A 22164-nucleotide genomic window follows, 5' to 3' on the forward strand; every position below is an offset into this window, starting at 1 on the left:
TCGGTAAAAGAGAGAGCCATGTCAGCACTTAGACAAATCACCCCAGCGTCAAATTTCTTTAAGGGCAACTCAGGACACAAGCCAAAGGTCCACAAGTCAAAGCCAAGATACCAATTCAAATCAATAAATGTGTTAGGCACCGGAAGTACAATGATGAACAAGACACAAGTACTCCAAGGTAAATTTCCCCCATGCGTGCCTGGGGCTCTGTGACACTACCTCTGGGAGAGAAGAGGTTGACTGAGGCTGCTTCCACACTTTCAGAGGACACTGGGATCGTGCTAGGCATATAACAGAACAATGCATTGGGTTCAACCACTGGAATCCTAGGAAGACACAGAAGCGTCACAGCTACCTACTCACCCGATTCCCAAAAACATGCTTTTGCATGAATTAGGGAAATGCATCTTCTCCCTTACAAACTTCATTTCCATCTTCCTACAAAATTGTTGCAGCAGACAAGCAAAATGTAAATGATATCCCAGAATTTTACAGTATATAATCTGTATAACTGTACATGGCAGTCCTGTACACAGGCAAGGAAAATAAGATGGGGGCCGAGTGGAGTCAAGGGGATAGGGTGGGGATCACAGTTCTTGGGCCTCTGGAGAGAAAAAATACCTTTGGTAAAGAATTGTGCTGCTCAATATCATAGCCACTCCCCACAAGTAATCACTGGGAATTTGAAATGGAGCTAGTAAAACTGAAGAATTAACTTTTTAAAATTTTCCTTAATGTTTTAAAATTTGAATTTGGGGGCTAGCGTTGTGGCATAGCAGGTAAAGTCATCACCTGCAATGCCAGCATCCCATATGGGCACCGGTTTGAGTCCCAACTGTTCTACTTCCCATCCAGCTCCCTGTTAATGGCCTTGGAAAAGCAGCAGAAGATGAGCCAAGTGTTTGGATCCCTGCCACCCATGTGGGAGACCTAGATGAAGCTCCTGGCTCCTGGCTTTGGCCTGGCCTAGTCCCAGCCATTGTGGCCATCTGGCAAGTGAACCAGTGGATGGAAGTTCGCTTGCTCTCTCTGACACTCGGATTCTCAAATAAATAAATAAATCTCTTTAAAAAATTAATTTGAAATTTAAAATTGAAGCAGTATAAAACATTTTTCTGTTGATCACAATTCTATGATTTGATAGAACTACATTTCACTCTATCCATTGTATTACAAAAGATAATATATTATATGATATTGCTCCTGAGTTAGTTTTAGTATCTCATTAATAATTTTATATAATCAGGCTGGCACCACTAGGCTAATCCTCCACCTGCGGCGCCTGCACACCAGGTTCTAGTCCCAGTCAGGGTGCCAGATTCTGTCCCGGTTGCCCCTCTTCCAGTCCAGTTCTCTGCTGTGGCCCGGGAGTGCAGTGGAGGATGGCCCAAGTGCTTGGGCCCTGCACCTACATGGGAGACCAGGAAAAGCACCTGGCTCCTGGCTTTGGATCAGCACGGTGCGCTGGCCACAGCGTGCCGGCCGCAGTGGCCATTGGAGGGTGAACCAATGGAAAAAAAGGAAGACCTTTCTCTCTGTCTCTACCACTCTCACTGTCCACTCTGCCTGTCAAAAAAAAATAAAAATAATAATTTTATATAATCAGATGGTAAAACTATAATATTTTTATATATTGGGCTGTCTAAAATATATTATTAAAATAATTTCACCTACCGCTTTTTACTTCTTTAATCCAGTTTTTAGAAAGTTTTAAATGACATATGTGGTTTCACACACAGGAGGCTGATGCTGTGTCAAAGCAGGTTAAGGCCCTAGCCTGAAGAGCCAGCATCCCATATGGGCACCGGTTCTAGTCCCAGCTGCTCTTATTCCAATCCAGCTCTCTGCTGTGGCCTGGGAAAGCAGTAGAAGATGGCCCAAGTCCTTGGGCCCCTGCACCCACGCGGGAGACTCGGAAGAAGCTCCTGGCTCCTGCCTTCGGGCAGCTCTGGCCGTTGCAGCCATCTGGGAAGTAAACCAGTGGACAGAAGACCTCTGTCTCTCTCTCTCTCTCTCTCAATTAGCCTCTCTGTAACTATGTCTTTCAAATAAATAAAATAAATCTTTAAAAAAAAAAAAGCTTTAAGCTTTAAATGACATGTGTGGTTCACAGGAAATTTCAACAGCACTGCTATGAAAATATCTTATGATCTTTAGGGGTTTGGGGTGACACCAGAGGAACTGATTGCTTCAGTTTTGTTTGAATCAGATGTTTATATTTCCTTCTAGGTTGTCTAACTCTGTTTACCAGGAGGGAAAGTATGACAGGCAGAGGAGAGGAACACAGAGAGGTGAGTAGAGCTTAGCAGAGCTCATCAGCACGATTCAATGTGATAATCCAGCGAAAGGGCCTGGCTGATGCCTGGTGCATCACGTGTAAATATATATCCCTGTAAATCTTCGGAATGTGTATTATTGGGAACTAAAGAAGGTACAAATGAAGGGTCCCTCCTGTATTATTCAGTTTAGTCTGCCATGATACATGAAGGTAGACCCTGCCCACATGTCTCTTCTTTGTCCTTCCAGACTGAAGAGTTGGTGGGGAGTATTTTATCCAGGTTTCCATGCCACTGATGAAGTTACGTGCTTTCTCTAAGTCCGTGATGATGAAAGCTGCGGGAACTATCTCAGATGCTGAAACATGAAAACACGTAAGATGGCATTTCTGAATTTTTTGTGACAATAGCTAAGGATGAGTTAGCATTTTCGTGCTAAGCCATATACTGAGTGAATGTCTTCACCTAAGAGTTTATAATAACTGAAGCTTTCTTGAGTCAAAAGCTGGAATGTACATCTGCATGCACCAATGGATTCATTTTACCCACATGTATTCTCTACTACTCCCTGCCATTTTGCATAGACTTGAGATCAGCAGTCTTGCTTTTCAGTAGCCCAAAAGGTTCATGTTGACTGAGAACTTGAAATTCACTGTGTACTTCCTCTTCTGTGTCACTTTTTAAAATCATAACAGACTAGTTCAGTCACATCTGTATCCTGAGAAACGTCCATGTATACCTATCCTTTGTTCTCTTTCCTTCTCCCTTCAAGTCTTTATTTTTAAAAATATTTATCCTAATCTCCCACTGACCCAATTTATTACATAGTCTTTGAAAATCTCACTTTGAAAATCAGTTTATCCTTAGCTTCTCTTATTTAGAATTTGTCAAACATTGATCCCCCCTTACAAAGGTGTAGTCTAGCCCCCAAAAATGTTGTATTTGCTTAAACCGGTATAAATCCACTTTCCCCACACATATACTCATGCTGAATTTATTTTAAATCCCACTTACTCCACAAAGTACAAGAAAGATTCCTTAGACACTACATCAAATTTACCCTCTGGCCAGCGCCGTGGCTCACTAGGCTAATCCTCTGCCTGCGGCGCCGGCACACCGGGTTCTAGTCCCAGCCAGGGCGCCGGATTCTGTCCCGGTTACCCCTCTTCCAGTCCAGCTCTCTGCTGTGGCCAGGGAGTGCAGTGGAGGATGGCCCAAGTACTTGGGCCCTGCACCCCATGGGAGACCAGGATAAGTACCTGGCTCCTGCCATAGGATCAGCGCGGTGCGCCAGCTGCAGCAGCCATTGGAGGGTGAACCAACGGTAAAGGAAGACTTTTCTCTCTGTCTCTCTCACTGTCGACTCTGCCTGTCAAAAAATAAAATAAAAATAAAAATAAAAATTTACCCTCTGATTCTTGGCAAGTCATTGTTCTCCATGAGGCTCACTTTTCTCATCTATAAAAGGGGCATAATAGAGATGCCCTTTGCCAAACAGAGCAAGCCATCTCATTATTCATGAATGTGTGTAAAACACACTCAGAAAGGCTCAAAGTCCTTTACAAGCATTAGGCCATGAGTCTTTCTGAAGTGGACTGTTAATTACATGTCACTCTGCCTTGTTTAATAGATGGAACACCTGAAACATGGGAACATAATTGTAGCTAATAGCTGACTGAGAAAGGTAGCCAAGGATTTCAACATCAGAACACAAATTCTAGAAAGATGTCCAGAAAATAATCTGAGCAGGAATTCACTCTACTCTACTTGTATATCAAGAAACTACATTAAAAAATAAAATTCTCTAATGTTATTAGTTGCTTTGAATACCTTACTTACTGCACCTGTTTCCTTATGCAGTCAGGAATGGGGAAGTGGGCAGGAGGGTTGGAGTTTCCCAATGCCTTTCCAGCTCACAGACAGGTTCACAAACCCCAGACCAGGTATAGAGGTCAAATGCAGTTGCAGTTACCATAGTAATACTTCTTCACATTATTACTGATCTGAGAAGCTTTTCCTACCAGACATCTAATAAAATAAAATGAGGCTAGACTTTACCAACAAGAACACAGACCTGCCTGTAAATGGACTTGACAGGTTCTTTCAACTTTATTATATGACCTATATAACTGGGTATGTGACTAACTAAACCTTCTATCCTCATTTACAATAGGGAGATACCACTGATCTAAAAGAATAAAAAAAAAAAAAAAGAGGACACTAGACATTTTCTATGCCTTTCTATTGATAACAAACTTTTTTATCATTATTTTGTGTCCTTCTGACACTGATTAAAAGTCAATAATCCTTAACCCCAGATTGATATAAAAATGTATAACAACATTACTAACTAAACCAGAAAGGGGGTGGGGGAGCTATCTAAACGTCCAGCAATTGCTAGTGGCTCAAAACACCATTGGATATTACCATGACAGACTATCACCTAGTAATTAAAAATGATAATAATTCCTATAAGAAAACACTTGTTCAAGTATGAAATAATGCTACTCAAAGAGCATTAGGCATGAACTAATTATAACTTCATAAAGTAATTGCATGTATATAAATAAAGTTAACAGAATTTGGAATCACATAAATAGTTGCACATATACTCCTCGGGTTAATTATTTTCTAGAAATATGCTAAAGACTTTTAACAAGTTAAACAATGAAACAGATGAAGGAGAAGGCTTTTGCCAAGATTCTCTCTGGAAAGGTGCTGGGGTTATTTTGCACTTCTTCTTTGTAAGTTTCAGTATTGTTTACATTTTTAACAATAAATATATAAAATTCTACAAATAATAACTATTTTTAGTGATGGCAGTGAGTCCAAGGAGCACAGAAGTCTGAGAACCTCAGTGGCACGTGGAGATATAGCCTTGGTCTGAGGGAAGTGGAGAATCTGTCCACAGCTCATCCCGCCACGCCGGTGCTGTGGCGTAGCGGGTAAAGCCGCCACCTGCAGTACCGGCATCCCATATGGGCGCCAGTTCCATTCCTGGTAAGCACACTTCCAATCCAGCTCTCTGCTATGGCCTGGGAAAGCAGTGGAAGATGGCCCAAGTCCTTGGGCCCCTGCACCCATGTGTGAGACCCAGAAGAGGCTCCTGCCTCCTGGCTTCAGATTGGTGCAGCTACAGCCATTGTGACCAATTGGACAATGAACCAGCAGACCTCTCTCTCTCTCTCTCTCTCTCTCTGCCTCTCCTTCTCTGTAACTCTGACTTTCAAATAAATAAATAAATCTTTAAAGATTTAAAAGAATTAAAAAATAAAAAAAAGAACTTTGATGTAAGGCTTCTCTCACTGGTTTAAAGACAGATGGTCTTCAAAAAGTTCATGAAAAATGGAATTAAAATATGGTTTGATGCAAAGCCTTTGAAATTCATGCAAAAGTGGATCTTCAAAAAGCTTACAAAAATTTAGTGTTATAAAAAAAACTATGCATAGCTTTCAAACTTATTTGCACCAAATAAACTTATTAATTCCATTTATTCACCAACTTTTTCTAATTTTCATTTTATTTGGAAGACAGAGAGAGAGAAATAGACAGATGAAGACAGATTATCCATCCCCTGGTTCAGTCCCCAAATGCCTGCAACAGAAAGGGTTGGGCCAGGCAGAAGCCAGGAGTCAGGAACTCCAGCCAAGTCTCCCACATGTAAGTGGCAGGGACTCAGGTACAAGAGCTATCACCTATTGCCTCCTGGGGTACACATTAGCAGGAAGCTGGATCAAAAATGGAGGAGCCAGGACTTGAACCAGTCATGCCAATGTGAGATGCAGGCTTCCCAGGCATCAGCTTAACTTTCCCAAGTACTTGTCTGCCCCTCCTTTGGACTTTTTAAAATAATCTCACACATGATAAAGAAAGTGACATACCTTAAAATAAACTTAAAGGCATGTATAACTAATTTACATCTTTTAGTATTCATAACCCAGTTAAATAGTATTTGTTTCTCTACATGGTTAAAGTATCAAGTACTTTTAAGACCCACAACAGAAAACGGAAAAGAAACCCATTGCCTTCTATGAAACAAAAATAACTCTATTGGCAAAACTAATTTGACTGCATGTTTAAATCATCTTGGCAGAAAAATGAACTTTGAAATCATCCCTCTGTAGAAAAAAAAAAGCCACGGTTTCATTTTTGAAGCAATCATGTGGAGATCCCAAAAGTTGTGGTGAAACACAATACTGGAGAATATATGAGGACATGAGAGTTCCCGAGGTGACAGGAACAGGAAAGACACTGCTGCAGTTCCATGTAGGGTAAAAAGAAAAAGTTATACTTTCCTCCTACTAAGTCAGGGTGGAATTTCACAAAAATGAGAAAGAAAGGGAGTAGGATATTTGACAGAGAGTTTTGTACTGTGTTTCATATAGCACAGGACAATTAAAATGAGTCTCTTTGATAGTCTGCAGCTAAGCATTTCAAAACTGTTTAACCCTTTAAATAAATGACATACAGTTAGAAAAGATGCAAAAAAAATAAAAATAAAAGCTCTTCCTCCTTTAGAAGTGTAACACTTAGCAAAATATTCTTCCCTCTCGCCTTCAAAAGCCATTCTTCTTGGTCTTAAAAACCAAGACAAATGCAACACAACACCAAGAAGAACTACGTGGATGGAAAGTAACAACAACAATAATATGGGCCGTAGTTTCCAGAATGTTGCCAGTGAGGAATATTTCTAAATCATGTGAGGAATGATACACTTGGAAAAACTTAAACTTAGTGCCCTGTGCGGTCTACAGAGCCAAAGTGAAGTGAAAATCTAATCACAAATGTAGTGATTGCTAAACAGAACTTGAAGAATCATGACCGAATATCTTTTTTTTTTCCTTTGTAAAGTGTCCAAAATTATCTGGTTTTCTTAACTGCAAAGTGTCCAAAATTCATTAGCACATTTATCAAACATCTGCTTATTAGGAACGCTTTCCCTGGAGCCTTCACTCTCTGGCTGGAACAACAGAAAAAAAATTAGGGTGAAAAACAAAAAAAGAACTGGGGCCAGCACGGGACATGGCCGGTAAAGCTGCCTCCTGCAATGCCAGCATCCCATAGGGGTGCTGGTTCTGATCCAGCTCTCTTGTTAATGCACCTGGGAAAGCAGCGGAAGATGGCTCACGTACTTTGGCCCCTGAACCCATGTGGGAGACCTGGAAGAAACTCCTGGCTCCTGGCTCTGGTCAGGCCCAGCCCTAGCTGTTGTGGCCATTTGGGGAGTGAACCAGAGGATGGAAGATCTCTCTGTCTCTCTGTAACTCTGCCTTTCAAATGAAGAAAATAAACCTTTAAAAAATAAACTTAGTACATCATGCCTGGTTTCTGGCACAACAGTTAAGACACCATTTGGATACTTGCATCCCAGACCAGAGTATCTGGGTTTGAATCCCAGCTCTGCTTCCAACTCTAGCTTCCTGCTAATGCACACCTATGAAGCAGTGGGTAATGGCTCAAGTAGATGGCCCCTGCCAACCATGTGGGAGACCTGAATGAAGTTCCCAGCTCCTGGCTTCAGCTTGGCCCAGGCTCAGCTGTTGCAGGCACTTGGGGAATGAATCAGCAGATGAAAGATTCTCCGTCTGCCTCTGACTCTGTCATTCTGCCTTTCAAATACATAAAAATGTTTAAAAATTCAATAAAATAAAAGCAAAATGTAGCACATAAGAGCAAAACTATACAGCATGGAAAGAGCAATGCTTCAAAGGTCCCTTTTGGGAAAGGGAAAGAGGCATGTGGAAACACTGGGAGGATGAACCTGGCAGAGACACCCCTGGCCTAGCTTTTGTGCATAATGGTGCTCAGTTATAGTACTGGATGACTAAGCCTTTTCTAGGCACTTCTCCTTCCCTGTCACCTTTCTGAGATAAAGTCACTACTGCAGCTCCTCCACTGTAGCAATGGCCAGCCCAGGGGTTTAGCACCCAGCACCATGGAAACACGAAGCTTTGCTTTTGCTGCAGGTAGGAAGCTTTGGGAACAATGCTCTCCCAACTTCAGGGGAAGCGGACTCTGTGTGTAACTATAAAGCATGGCAGTGCTGTCCAGCTGCAGGGAGAGAATGCTAGCAGGTCGCACTGCATGCAGGGAGCCTGAGGAAGGACTCCACTAGGAAAATAGGGCTGGGAAAGTTGCGATCACCGGCAAGAAGCAGAGTGGGTCGGTCACCTCTGCTTGGCCCAGCCCGAAACAGGAACTTGCTGCACATTCCAAGAAGGGCATGAGCCTGAAAACGGGAAGAGGGTGTCACTTCTGGGAAAGCAGCACGTGATAAGGCAGCCCCCAGAAGGAAATGATGACCTCCACAGAGGCCATGTGGGCACCACCTACACTAGGCCCATCTTCCACAGCATAAGCTGAGTTTCCCTGAAAGTAAGGCATCCCAAGGCTAGTGTGACAGGAGTCTTCCTAGAGGCAGTGAACACAAGAAATGGCAACAAGAGCTGAATGAGCAGTGAGCCACGCACCTAACTAAAGCGAGGGATCCAGGTGGGTTTTGCTTCCCAGGGCAATGTGACCAGCTGGACACGACGCACAGAGTGGTGTACGAACGCGAGGCTTAGCATGAAGATATGCCCAGGCTGATTGGAAAATGTGTACCGTGGGTAGAGACAGGGAAAATGGCAGCACACCGCCATGACCAAACCACACTAGTCTCTAGGTAGAGGCTGGTTAAGAAATCTATACTCTATGGAACTGGCATTCAGCCTAGAAGTTGTCAGCTGAATGCATACCATATCAGAGTGCCTAGGTTTGAGTCCTGGCCCTGCTCCTGACTCCACTTCCTTGCTAATGCACACTATGGGAGGCAACAGGTGATGGTTCAAGTACTTGGGCCCCTGCTACTCATGTGAGAGGCCCAGACTGAGTTCCTGGCTTCCAGGTTCAGCCTGGTCCAGCCCCACACTTGCAATATCATCCTCTCTCTGTCTGTCTGTCTCTCTCTCTGCTTCTCAAATAAATAAATAATTTTAAAGGAATTTATATTCTAGACCCTAATGACAAATTGAACAAAAATCTCTACTTTTTCTCCCTGCTGAAAGCCCAATAAAATAACAGTAAAGGAATTTTTTTCTTGACTGTATAAACAAGCAAGGATGGAAAGAATGAGAAGAGACAATGGCAAAAACATTTAAGTGGACAAGTGGAAGCCAAGACACAATCAGATTTATATAACAGAATCTCCAAAAAGCTGAAGAAGTAAAGACAACTGGACTTTCTGTGAGGAGAGGGGTAAGCTAAAAATAAGGAGACTTTTTAAAAGTCTTAGATTCTTCCAGGTCCCTTCAGCTACTCTAAGCAATCACATGGTTGCCACTCCACTACCCCAGCAAAAGAACCCTAACCGGTCCCACACCCTCCAGTGCCTCTGTATATCAGCTCAGGTACCTTCCTGAAAAGCCACGTGAACACCTGTGCACCAGATGCCAAGACTTTCCCTCTCTAACAAAGAAAGTAGAGGGGAGGAAATTACCAATGAGATAATGTAACCAAATTTCCCAAACTAAAAAACGTCCAGTTTCCAGATTCAAAGAGCCCCAGGCATAACAGATAAAAACAGACCCATAGCAAGGTGCAGCATCATGAAGCTTCAGGATTGTGGAGACAGAGAGAAAATCCCACAAAGGTTCAGAGAGGACCTGGCAGGTTTGTATACACAGATCACAAGGAAAATTTGAGGAACCTGAACAGTGCTGAATTTCTCAACAGCAACAGCCACAAGCTAGAAAGCCTTCAAACTCTCCATCCAGAACTCTACACTCTGCCAAACTATCAACTCAAAGTTAAAAATAGAGAATCTCAGGCAGTACTGATCTCAGAACAAGAGATACCCCATGCATTCTTTTCCAGAAAGCTCCTGGAGGACGTGCTCAATCAAAACAGAGGGAGCTACAGGTGCCAAGGGATGACACAATGCGGAGAGAGATGACAAAGGCAGACCCTCAGAGTGACAACAGTGCCCATGTGTAGAAGGCAACCAGTGTAGACAACAGCAAGCTAGAAAGTTCAGGAAGAGTCTCCTGAAGAAGATGAAATCGACAGAAGACCTGATGTATCAGAAGGAATATTTAGAAAACTGACCAAGAGTTGTGGGTTGAATTAATGATGAGCCATTATTAACTGCAAGGAAAATAAAACATGTCCTTGGCTTACCTACGTATATTAACCTAACCATTAATCAATATGCTGTTAACTATTCCAAGGACAGGAAAATACAGAAGCTGTGTTTATGTTGGGGGTTGGGGAGAAAAAGAGGGCCAGCTCATCACGTTCCACAGTGGGAAGTTAACAATGTTTAAAATCGAAAACCTGAAGACATAGCAACTACAAGCAATAAATGCCAAAGAATTACAAGTGGTAGTTTCTGGAAAGGGAAAACATCTTGAATAGAAGTTTAAAACCAAAAAATAACAAATCAGCATTTTTTACCTTTGTTCCCCTAATAATCTATTTTTTTAAATTCTAACCTTGTTTTTTAAAATTCTAACCTTGTTTCCTCTAAACAAAATAAAAAGCCATTTTCTATATCTAGAACACATTAGCTATGGTCATCTGAGCTCTGAGCAGTCAAACATAGCTCTGAGCAGTCAAACATAGTAGGGAAATGAATACAAATAATCCAATCTAAGGAAGGCTTGGTGGAGCAAGGGAAGAAACCAAAAGACAAGCCCAGGTGGAGGCAAGTTGGTAGATGGAGGCAACTACTGGATCCCTCTCCTCTGTTTGTTTCAACAAAGCTATTCTCATGCAGGCTAGCCCTGTAGCATATCAGGGTGCAACATCGCAGAATGCTGCAACGCTAGCATCCCATATGGGCTCCAATTTATGTTCTGGCTGCCCTGCTTCCGATCCACCTCCCTGCTAACGTGCCTGGGAGGCAGCAGAGTATGGCCCAAGTGCTTGGGCCCTTCACCCATGTGGGAGCTCCTGGTTTTGGCCTGGCCCACCCCTGGCCATTGTAGCTGTCTAGAAGTGGTGAACTAGCAGATGGAAGATCTCTCTCCCTCCCTCATCCCTCCCTCTCTCTCTCTCTCTCTCTCTCCCCATGTGTTTCTCCCTTTCTATGTGTGGCTCTTTCAAAAAAAAAAAAAAATAGAAAATCTTTTATTTATTTATTTTTTTGACAGGCAGAGTGGACAGTGAGAGAGAGAGACAGAGAGAAAAGAAAATCTTTTAAAAATAAATTTAGGCCGGTGCCGCGGTTCAATAGGCTAATCCTCAGCCTGCGGCGCCGGCACACCGGGTTCTAGTCCCGGTCGGGGCGCCGGATTCTGTCCCGGTTGCCCCTCTTCCAGGCCAGCTCTCTGCTGTTTTCCAAGAGTGTAGTGGAGGATGGCCCAAGTCCTTGGGCCCTGCACCCGCATGGGAGACCAGGAGAGGCACCTGGCTCCTGCCTTTGGATCAGCGCGGTGCACCGGCCGCGGCGGCCATTGGAGGGTGAACCAACAGCAAAAGGAAGACCTTTCTCTCTGTCTCCCTCTCACTATCCATTCTGCCTGTCAAAAAAAAATTTTTTAAAAATTAAAAATAAAAATAAATTTAAAAAGCTATTCTCGTGGCATAATCACATGGCATAGGATAATTTTACAACTGTCCATGGCCTATTTCCTTCCTTCCTTTCTTTTTTTTTTAGATTTATTTATTTATTTGAAAGTCAGAGTTACACAAAAAGAGGAGAGGCAGAGAGAAAGAGGGGTCTTCCATCCGCTGGTTCACTCCCCAGTTGGCTGCAATGGCTGAAGCAGTACCAATCTGAAGCCAGGAGCCAGGAGCTTCTTCGGGGTCTCACACGCAGGCACAGGGGCCCAAGGACTTCTGCTTTCCCAGCTCATATCAGAGAGCTGGATTGGAAGTGGAGCTGCAAGGACTCGAACCGGTGCCCATATGGGATGCAGGCACTGCAGGCAGCAGCTTTACCCATTACGTCACAGCACCACCCCCAGTTCACTCCTTTCTAACAGATTCAAATGCCTGATTTATATCACTAATCCAAACAAGGCCACTCATCTGGGTTCAACTTCATTTACTCCACTTTGCCTACTTCAGACTAAATAAGAAGAGAGTGTAGTAAGGGCTCTGAAACAAGTGACATCATTAACAGCAGGTGTGTATGGGGCAAACATGGAGGGCCCCACTCCAGGCCGAGGATCCAACATCCCTGCTACTCTGTGGCCCAAGTCTCCCTGCCCTAAACAGTATGGTGATTCTCTGCAGGGGCAGAAATGTGGGGAGCGCTGGGGTGGAAGCCAAAGAGCTGGAAGAGCTGGGCCAGGGAGGAGAGCACCAATCCGGTCAACCAGGAGGAACCTGTAGGCAGGGGCGTGGCTGAAGGCACAAGGCCCAGGTTCCCAGCACTTTGTATGCTGCAAGGCAGGCAAGGAAGCCAGTCATCAGTCCCCAAGCCTAAAAGTGGGCCAGCCACTGCCCATACCTCTCCAACCGCCCAGACAAGGGTCACCTCCAGAGAGCAAAGGTTGCCTGCTCTGAGCTTTACCATGGATGAAAAAAACACAGCTAGTTGTTCAGGAAACATAACTACCTTGATACAGAATGAAGTAGGTAGACAGACTGAAAAAAATCCTGGGCCATACATTGATACCCTTTCCTCTTTGGGAGGATGTGACAATTCTAATTCACAGGCCTATGTGGAACACAGGCGTCGTCAACCAGAGCACAGCACCGACGTGCAGGTTCTCCTGACACGGTTGCACATCCCAGTGCGGGAAGAATCCAGATCAACCCCTCACAGCTCAGTATGCAACCTCAAAGTGGCAAGAGCAGTAAACACTGATCACATGAAGTATGGGGGACATAAGTCTTTCATAAACACTGAAAATGTAACTAAACTAAAAAATAGTTTCAAATGCATAATGTGAAAATTACCCACACTCCTTTTTTCCTCATACAGATCATGGTATTCCATTCTACATGTGAGTCTTGCCAAATAAAGAGCTAAAAGTGTCACTACACTGTTAAATCCCAAAATGTAAGTGGGAGAGCAGTTGGTTTGTTGGGTTTTGTATTTTGGTGTTTTTTTTGTTTTTTCTTTTTTCCCCAGCAATCATCTGAAAGAGAGCAAACTGTCATAGTTTCCTATGCAGAAAGTGGAAAAATACAGGGCATATGCACAAAATCTATAACTACTTTGGATGACTTTCAAACCCACAGAGACTTAGCCACTAGCTATCCTGTTCTTCCAAGTTAGCATTCAGATCAACCCTTCTCATCAAATATTCCAGCTTCAGGGACCTGCGTTAGGGCCTAGTGGCTTAACCCCTCCCTGCAACACCAGAATCCTACATGGGCAACAGTTCCAGTCCAAGCTGCTCCATTTCCAATCCAGCTCACTTCCAATCCAGCTCCCTGCTAATGCACCTGGGAAAACAGCTGAATTTGGCCTAAGTGCTTGGGCCCCTGCACCCACCTGGGGGACCAGGAGGAAGCTCCTGGCTACTGGCTTCAGGCTAGCTCAGCCCCTGCCATTGCAACCATTTGCAGCCATTTGGGGAATGAACGTAAGACCTGTCTCTCTAACTCTTTCCAAAAATTTCAAAAGGTTTTAAAAAATAATTCCAGTTTGCAAAGAATGGTAACAGATGCGCTTGTTTTTGAACCTGATACACAGCAACAAGTTATTGCTTCAAGAAAAAGGGCCAAATCAAAAGTACAGATCTGAGGCGAAGTACACACTCCCACGTCGAGCCTCGAGCTTTACCCAATACATGTATTCGCCAAGCCCCTATTTTCAAGATCCAAACACAATTTCCTCGGCGGGGAAAAATGTGACCTTGACGCCGTGAGGCAAATCGCACACATGCAACTGGAACAAAGTCGGTTCTGCCAACTTCCAATCGAGACCGCGCTGCCGCCGCCGGGGGCAGAATGGAGGAAGCAGCCGTGCCGCGCCCCTGGGGCGGCGAACCCATCGCGGAACGAGCCGCGGAGAGCCTTCGCGCCCGGACCTGAAGAAAAAGGGCTCACAAGAAATCACGCCGGAGCCCGGGAGGCGGAGAGGCCGCAGCTGCCCGGAAGGCGCGGCCACACCGGGGCACGCACCTGTCCTCCCTGCCTGGACCGAAGGAGAACGCTTTCTCACCTGGCATGGCATGCCTGCGCTCACGGCGGCGCGGAGGTGAGAAAACCACCCCTGGGCTAGGAGGAGCAGTCTCGGCTTTTGAAGGCCACCGCTCGCCGCGCACCTCCCCGTCCTGACCCGTCCCCGCCCGGGGCCACGCACTCCCGGGGCCGCCCCAGCCGGCCCTCGACGTCCTTACCTCGCCGGAGATCGCCCGCTGCGGCGAGCTGCGGACAGAGTGATCTGACCCGCTCTGCGGAGTCGCCGGCCCCGCCCCCGCCCCCGATCGCCCCGCCCCCGCCGCGGCGCCCCTGTTGCCCCGCCCTGTCCCCCGATCGCCTCGCCCCGCCGGGTCCCGCCCCTCGCCGCTCCCGATCGCTCAGCCCCGCCCCTGTCGCCCCGCCCAGTCCCCAATCGCTCCGCCCCGCTCGCTCTCGCGCAAGCCCTTGGCGACCGATTTCCCCAGCGCCCAGTAGCGATTTCGAGACTTAGAGGCCACGGTGGGCCAGAAACACGTCTAGAACTCCGGAGTTTCAGGGAACTCTCCTGGGTTTCCAGAGAAGAACTGGTTCTCGTCCCAGGAGAACCGGCCCGCGGGGGGAACCCCGAGCACTGCCACCTGTCGGAGTTAGGACATGCACCTCCCTGGGCTTAGCTGTGGCCGGCCAGGCAGGTGACACGGAGCAATGGAGCGAAGCAGCGGGTTTTACCAAAAGAATGAGTCATTTTACTGTCGAACCTGAGCCAGCGGAGCGTCTCTGACACTTAGAGGGTCGCGTGCGTTATTCGTGGGTTAACCCTCCACTCGCTCGCTCTAGACTGTGTGGCAGGCACTTCTCTAGATACTTCACATGTATTAAAATATCTCGGAAGTGTATCTTACCAGGATCCCCGTGGCAAACGTAAATCAGAGACGTGTTAACGCAGTTTGCCTCCTGTCACCCAACCGAGAAGTTGAGAAGCTGGCTTTCAAACCCAGGAAGGCCTCTGCAGTGTTGGCTCTTACCGCTCACCAAAATGAGGGTGCCGGCTGCTTACGTGAACTGTTAGAGCTGGGGAATGGGAGACCAGCCTTTTATTCTGCTGTGGGATGAAAGACAGGAAGCCATGAACAAGCCAGTGGAAAATGACACCATTTCACACAAAGCAGGGTCCTGGAGGCTTCTCCTGGGAGTGGAGCTGAGATCTGAAGAGTACATGGTGGTGGTGGTGGGGGGGGCTGCAGTCATTAAGAACTTGGGATACCTTCATTCCCTATCGCCTTTCCTGGGTTCCAGTCCCAGCTCTGCTCCCAACTGCAGTTTCCTATTAATAATGCAGACCCTGGGAGGCAGCAGGGATGGCCCAAGCACTTGGGTCTCTGCCCCGCATAGGGGAGACCTGGATGGCATGTCAGCCTGGCTGTAGGCATTTGGGGGCACAAATCATCAAATGGGAAATATCTCTCTCTCTCTCTGCTGAATGAATGAATGAATGAAAAGCAGCCAACCTGGAGATTAAGCTGAGGGGATGACAACCTGCATTGTTGTTTGGGAACTGAAGGTAGTGCCTTCCCAGATGATTTCCCCTTTGACCAGGGGAAGAAAGCCAGGATTCCATTTCAGCAGAGGGGAACTGAGAGGCAGGGAGGATTTAGTGAGGTACCTAAAGTTATACAATTAGTTAGGGGAAGGGGGGATGGGAAGCGCACAGATTGGAATGAAGACCTTCTGACTCTACATCCTCTTTCACCCCGTGAAGGCCTTGAGTCTAAGACCTGAATTCTGAATGAATCTGGGTAGATTTCTCCTTTGTGAACTGCTGTCTTTCCCCTCACCCAGTCTCTCCTGCCTCTTACCCATTAGGATGCTGGTTTTCACTATTAACACAATTTCTTTGAAGGGCTGGATGCATGAGTCCTCTGAAATTGTATGTGTGAACACCTGTCTGTGTGTGTGCATGGAGAAATAGTTATTATTTTTTAATTTGACAGGTAGAATTATAGACAGTGAGAGAGAGAGACAGAGAGAAAGGTCTTCCTTCCATTGGTTCACTCCCCAAATGGCCGCCACGGCTGGCGTTGTGCCAATCCGAAGCCAGGAGCCAGGTGCTTCTTCCTGCTCTCCCACGCAGGTGCAGGTGCCCAAGCACTTGGGCCATCCTCCACTGCCCTCCCAGGCCACAGCAGAGAGCTGAACTGGAAGAGGAGCAACCGGACTAGAACCCGGTGCCCATATGGGATGCCGGCGACACAGGCGGAGGACTAACCAAGTGAGCCACGGCGTCGGCCCCGAAATAGTTATTATTATATAATTATAGTCACAAAGTTAATCTCTCAAGAAAAATTTTAGTCTGGTTACCAGAGGACTTTAAAAGATTTAGGGAAAATGGAATTAAAAGGTAAATTTATTTTGGTGCCAAATTTTTAGATCTATCCTTACAATGGATCTTCAAAGAATTCATGGAAAATGTGTATTATGAAAAAACTATGCATGTACTTCAAAACCTTGAAACCAATATAAGCACCATTTAATTCCATTTTCCATTAACTTGTTGAAGTACCCTCATATATTTACAGGTAGGAAGATTTAGAACTTTTCATCGGGGCCAGCACTGTGGCGTAGCAGGTAAAGCCACTGCCTGCAGTGCCAGCATCCCATATAGACACCAATTCGAGACCTGGCTGCTCCACTTCCAATCCAGCTCTCTGATATGGCCTGGCAAAGCAGTATAGGATAGCCTAAGCCCAAGCCCTTGGACCCTTGCGCCTGTATGGGAGACCTGAAAGAAGCGCCTGGCTCCAGGCTTCAGATTGGTGCAGCACCGGCCATTGTGGCCAACTGGGGAGTGAACTAGCGGATGGAAGACCTCTCTCCTCTCTCCTCTCTCCTCTGTCCCTCTCCTCTCTCTGTGTAACTCTTTCAAATAAATAAATAAATCTTTTAAAAATTTTTTTCATCATTTTGAGAGATCCCAGAAATGGAAGAGCAACTGCGTTTAGGGGTTAACTCATTGTGGTGATTAACAGAACTAATTTCCAGTTCACTTTGCCTATTCCAGCTGGATGATGCTGGTGTCTCATATTCTTGACTTAATGGAAGTGAAACTCTCAAAATTAATGAAGTTTCACTGGGAGAGCAGCAAACCCAGATCCTCACATAACTCCTTCGTAAAAAAGTTTAAAATTAAAAAAGAAAAAAAAAAAAAGTCTGCATTGTCACTTCTAACTTGCAAGGAAACCAGAGAGGATAAATCTGTAAATAATACACCTACATAACTCTTGATACTTGGGTAATTTTCTTTTTTTTAAGATTTATTTATTTATTTGAAAGTCAGAGTTATACAGAGAAGGAGAGGCAGAGAGAGAGGTCTTCCATCCACTGGTTCACTCCCCATTTGGCTGCAACGGCCGGAGCTGCGCTGATCCAAAGCCAGGAGCCTGGAGCTTCTTCCAGGTCTCCCACGCAGGTGTAGGGGCCCAAGGACTTGGGCCATCTTCTACTGCTTTCTGGGGTAATTTTCATGTTATACTGTTTCCTAAAGAAAGCATTCATGACACTACCAATTAAACAGGTTAAATAGGTGGTTTCCACAGGTCTGTCATTCACAGGTAACAAGCAGAGAGCTCTGAAAACTGCTTTTAGCAGGGTGTTGATAGAAGAGTGGAGAGGATAGAAAGACCATTGAGGCCAGCACCGCGGCTCACTAGGCTAATCCTCCGCCTGCGGCGCCGGCACACCGGGTTCTAGTCCCAGTTGGGGCGCCGGATTCTGTCCCGGTTGCCCCTCTTCCAGGCCAGCTCTCTGCTGTGGCCAGGGAGTGCAGTGGAGGATGGTACAAGTGCTTGGGCCCTGCACCCCATGGGAGACCAGGATAAGCACTTGGCTCCTGCCTTCGGATCAGCGCAATGCACAGGCTGCAGTGCACCGGCCGTGGCGACCATTGGAGGGTGAACCAATGGCAAAGGAAGACCTTTCTCTCTGTCTCTCTCTCTCACTGTCTACTCTGCCTGTCAAAAAAAAAAAAAAAAAAAAAAAAAAAAAAAAAAAAAAACCATTGAGAACTTCAACTAAATCAATGAAAAGGTGTAACAGTTGAACTCAGAATGTGGTTGGCTAAAAAGAAAAAGTTTCACCTTTATATTCTATATTTTATTTAGTATTTCTTATATGAAAACACAATACAAAGTTTGGGCTACACAACTCAAACACTGGGCCCTAGTCAAAAAAAATATTGCCTACAAGGAGAAGATTCAAACAACATTATTACTATCTGGTTTATTTTAATAAAATTCAGAAATAGGAAAAAGGAATTTATGTAACCTTCTTGGAGATGAAGATTTCTCCTTATAAAACATCTCCATGACTTCTATAAAATTTGCACTGTCAGGTTAACTAATTTCAAGCCCTTGAGAGAGGAGAATGCCACCTTTGAACTTGCATATGGATTCCACATGGTGCATATGAAGATATACAGAATCAACCTGGAAGGCTTATAATAAAGCAGTGTTTGTATTTGGAGCTTCTGGCACTCTTTTTTGTAAGTCTTGGGCTTCCTCGTGTAACCTTTTTCCAACCCAAAAGAAATATGGCTCATCACAGGTGTTAATACTTGTGTGTTGACGCTGACCTCAGAATTGGCCCTTAAGGCATTCTGGTCTGGCTGAAGAGCCCACAAGAGCATTTCAAGCATGGAAAGCCAAGACACTGTGGCAAAAAGTGTCCTACATGAAGGACCTCCATGGGTGAGACCACAGTGGAAAGAACTGGTCATCAATGAAGGATGTACTTTTCTCTGTAAGGAGAGAACTTCCGCTTTGCTTATGGCCTTGTCTAAATACTGAAGGAGTTTGTGGATTCAAAAGGCTTCCACAGCCTAGGCAGCTCATGTCAAGAGGCTCGGGTGATCACTGACATCGTACATAAGAGTGTTAATTGTTAAATTAACAACAGGAGTCACTGTGCACTAACTTCCCATGCAGGACCTGTGTCCTCAAAGAGTTGTATTATGAGAGTTAATAGTAAAACTTGTTCTCAAAGATTTACTTCCTTTTAGTGTACTAAGTGGATGATATTCTTATGGCTCATATTATAGTTATGTCTAAGTTTTCACAAAAAATGTATCTTTCTTGGGTTTTTCTTTAAAGTTAATTAAGTTTCTCCCAAAAAAAAAGCTTAAAAAAAAAAAAAAAAAAGAAGTAATGGGCCAGCACTGTGGTGTAGTGGTTAAGGCTGCTGCTTGCAGTGCCAGCATCCCATATGGGTGCCAGTTCAAGACCCAGCTGTTCCACTTCCAATCCAGCTCTCTGCTATGGCCTGGGATAGCAGTAGAAGATGGCCCAAGTCCTTGGGCCCCTGCACCCATGTGGGAGACCCAGAAGAAGCTCCTGGCTCCTGGCTTCAGATCAGCACAGCTCCAGCCGTTGTGGACATCTGGGGAGTGAACCAGCAGATGGAAGACCTACCCCTTCCCCTCTGCCTCTCCTTCTCTTTCTGTGTAACTCTGACTTTCAAATAAATAAAATAAATCTTTAAAAAGAAAAAGAACCACAATTAAAAAAAGAACTGAAAAAAATAGTTGTGTATTGAATGAATGAATGGAAATAATGATGATAATAATTCAGGCCTTATCACTCTTGTATAGAGTCTGTTCTTGCATAAATATGATTTCCTGGTATGTGCTATGTCTGCCTCTCTCTCCATCATGAGCTGAAATTGGCTGCTTCCTTGGAACTACTTACACAGAGTGGAGGAAAGAGTTGTAAATGTTAAATGCAAAATCAAAAATCATACCCCTGGAAACTTGAAAACAGAATTTTTTTTATTTATTTGAAAGAGAGAGGTAGAGACAGAGAGAAAGGTCTTCCATCTGCTGGTTCACTCCCCAGATGGCTGCAACAGCCGGAGCTGTGCCAATCCAAAGCCAGGAGCCAGGCGTCTCTTCCTGGTCTCCCATGTGGGTGCAGGGGCCCAAGCACTTGGGCCATCTTCTGCTTTCCCAGGCCATAGCAAAGAGCTGGATTGGAAGATAAGCAGCCGGGACTAGAACCAGTGCCCAGGGATGCAGGCACTTCAGGCCAGGGCTTCAACCTGCTGCACCACAGCGACGGCTCCCATAAACAGAATTTTTAAAAGAAAGAAAAAGTATCATATACAAAGTACATTTATAAGATCATCATTATAACAATAAGACAATTCAATGTCACCAATAATAAGGAAATGTTGAGTATTTATCAGTGATATGGAATATCAGGACATCATTAAAACTATTATCTACGTGGTGGGCTTTTGGCTCGCTGTTCAGATGCTGGTTAGGATGCTCACATCCCATTTCAGAGTCCCCGAGTCAAGTCTTGGCTTCAGTTTCTCCAGCTTCCTGCTGATGCAGACCCTGGGAAGCAGCAGATGGTGGCTCCTGGACTTGAGTCCCTGCCACCCACATAGCAAACCTGCATTAAGCTCTGGGCTCCCATGTTTGGCCTGGCCCAACCTGGTCATGGTGGGCATTTGGAACATGATGACAAAGAGAATCCCCCCCTCATATTTTTGTCTCTCTGCCTCTCAACTAAATTTAATATATACATATATAGAATTTATGCTAAAAATAAAAATGTGGAAGAAAATGTATGAGCAAGACTATATGTAAAAAAATGTAGAGCACAATGCCTTATGTACCTTGTGACTGCAAATAAATAAAATTATGTGGAAAAAATTGTAAGGATGATAATAAGAATTACAGTTAACAGGTACTGAGAGAATTCCTATATGCCAGAATCTTTTCCAAGTGCATAAAATTATTTCATCTAATCTCACAACAACTCTATGTGGTAGACAGTTGTCTTCATTTTACAGGTGAAGAAACTGTTGCAGAGAAGGCCTAAGTGATTCACCTAAACCTAAAGTCACACAGCTATGAAGTGGTAAAGCCAGATGTGAACATAGAGCAATATGACTCCTGAGTGTGCACTCTCAACTATGCAGAGTTGTGGAGAAAATAATCTTTGAATTTTGGCCCTTGTCCTATTTATAGTATTTTCTTGTATAACATTTTTATGCAGGCTGGTCAGTAATTGAAACCTTTTTAAGTCACAAATCTAGAAAATAAGGCATAGAAGTAAAACTGGATTGTCCTTAGAAGGACAGGTACAGCTGTACAGATGAGGAACACATCTGGATTGGGCCAGAATATATTTTGGATTTGGATCTAAATAGTGTTTCAAAGGAGTCCAGTAGTTCCATGACTTGGTAGTTTATAAAGGCTGAGGCAAAATGTGTTCTTCACAATAAAAACTATTACATTCAATATTATTAATATTAATACAAATATACTCTAGCCTGGGCTTACCCTGACTTTTTCCTTTGTCTAGAATATTCTATTCCTGGATCTTTTTGCAGTGACTTCATTCTCAGTGGCAGCAGTTGTGAAAATGTGGCCATCACTGCATTAGCAGGTAGCCAAGAAAACATGGGGGAACAAACCAGACAAAACTCACGGTTATGGTAGAGCCTGTATCCTGGTGGAAGGTCAGTGTTTCAGAACCCAGTTTAGCTTCAAGTACTAACATCCCCTTGTGGCAGTCTGAATAACGGCCATCCCTGTGATGTTCACATTTTAAAGCCCTGAAACATGTCAGTGTGTTAACTTACATGGCAAAGAGGACTTTGCAGATGGGGTTGAGTAGAGTCTTATAATGGGATGATTACTCTAGACTATCCAGATAAACCCAGTGTAATCACGAGGATCTTGATGAAAGAGAGAAAGGAGGATCAGTCAGAGAAGGAGATAGGACAGCACAAGTTAGGACAGACAGCAAGAGAGATTTGCACATTA

General features: G+C 44.7%; 1 protein-coding gene across 7 annotated transcripts in view; it reads right to left on the reverse strand.

Annotated features, from left to right (window-relative positions):
* The window catches only part of TEC (tec protein tyrosine kinase), a 122464-nt gene extending 107825 nt beyond the window's left edge, over nt 1–14639 (reverse strand). For 2 of the 7 annotated variants that reach the window (XM_008248628.5, XM_089325380.1), the window contains exon 1: nt 14555–14628. Coding sequence is in view for 1 of the 7 variants with exons in the window: in XM_089325387.1 (XP_089181513.1) it covers nt 14377–14388 (12 nt within the window). In the remaining 6 variants the exon portion in view is untranslated. Of the gene's footprint in view, nt 1–3535; nt 3646–14376; nt 14475–14554 lie in introns of those variants that run through there. The other 5 variants (XM_051831418.3, XM_089325383.1, XM_089325381.1 and 2 more) reach the window with 5 other exon arrangements.
* Nucleotides 14640–22164: the final 7525 nt, after the last annotated feature.

Source organism: Oryctolagus cuniculus, chromosome 2 (genome assembly GCF_051225735.1).
Source record: "Oryctolagus cuniculus isolate XC-2025 breed Fujian yellow rabbit chromosome 2, ASM5122573v1, whole genome shotgun sequence".
In the NCBI taxonomy this organism is placed as follows: Eukaryota; Metazoa; Chordata; class Mammalia; order Lagomorpha; family Leporidae; genus Oryctolagus; species Oryctolagus cuniculus.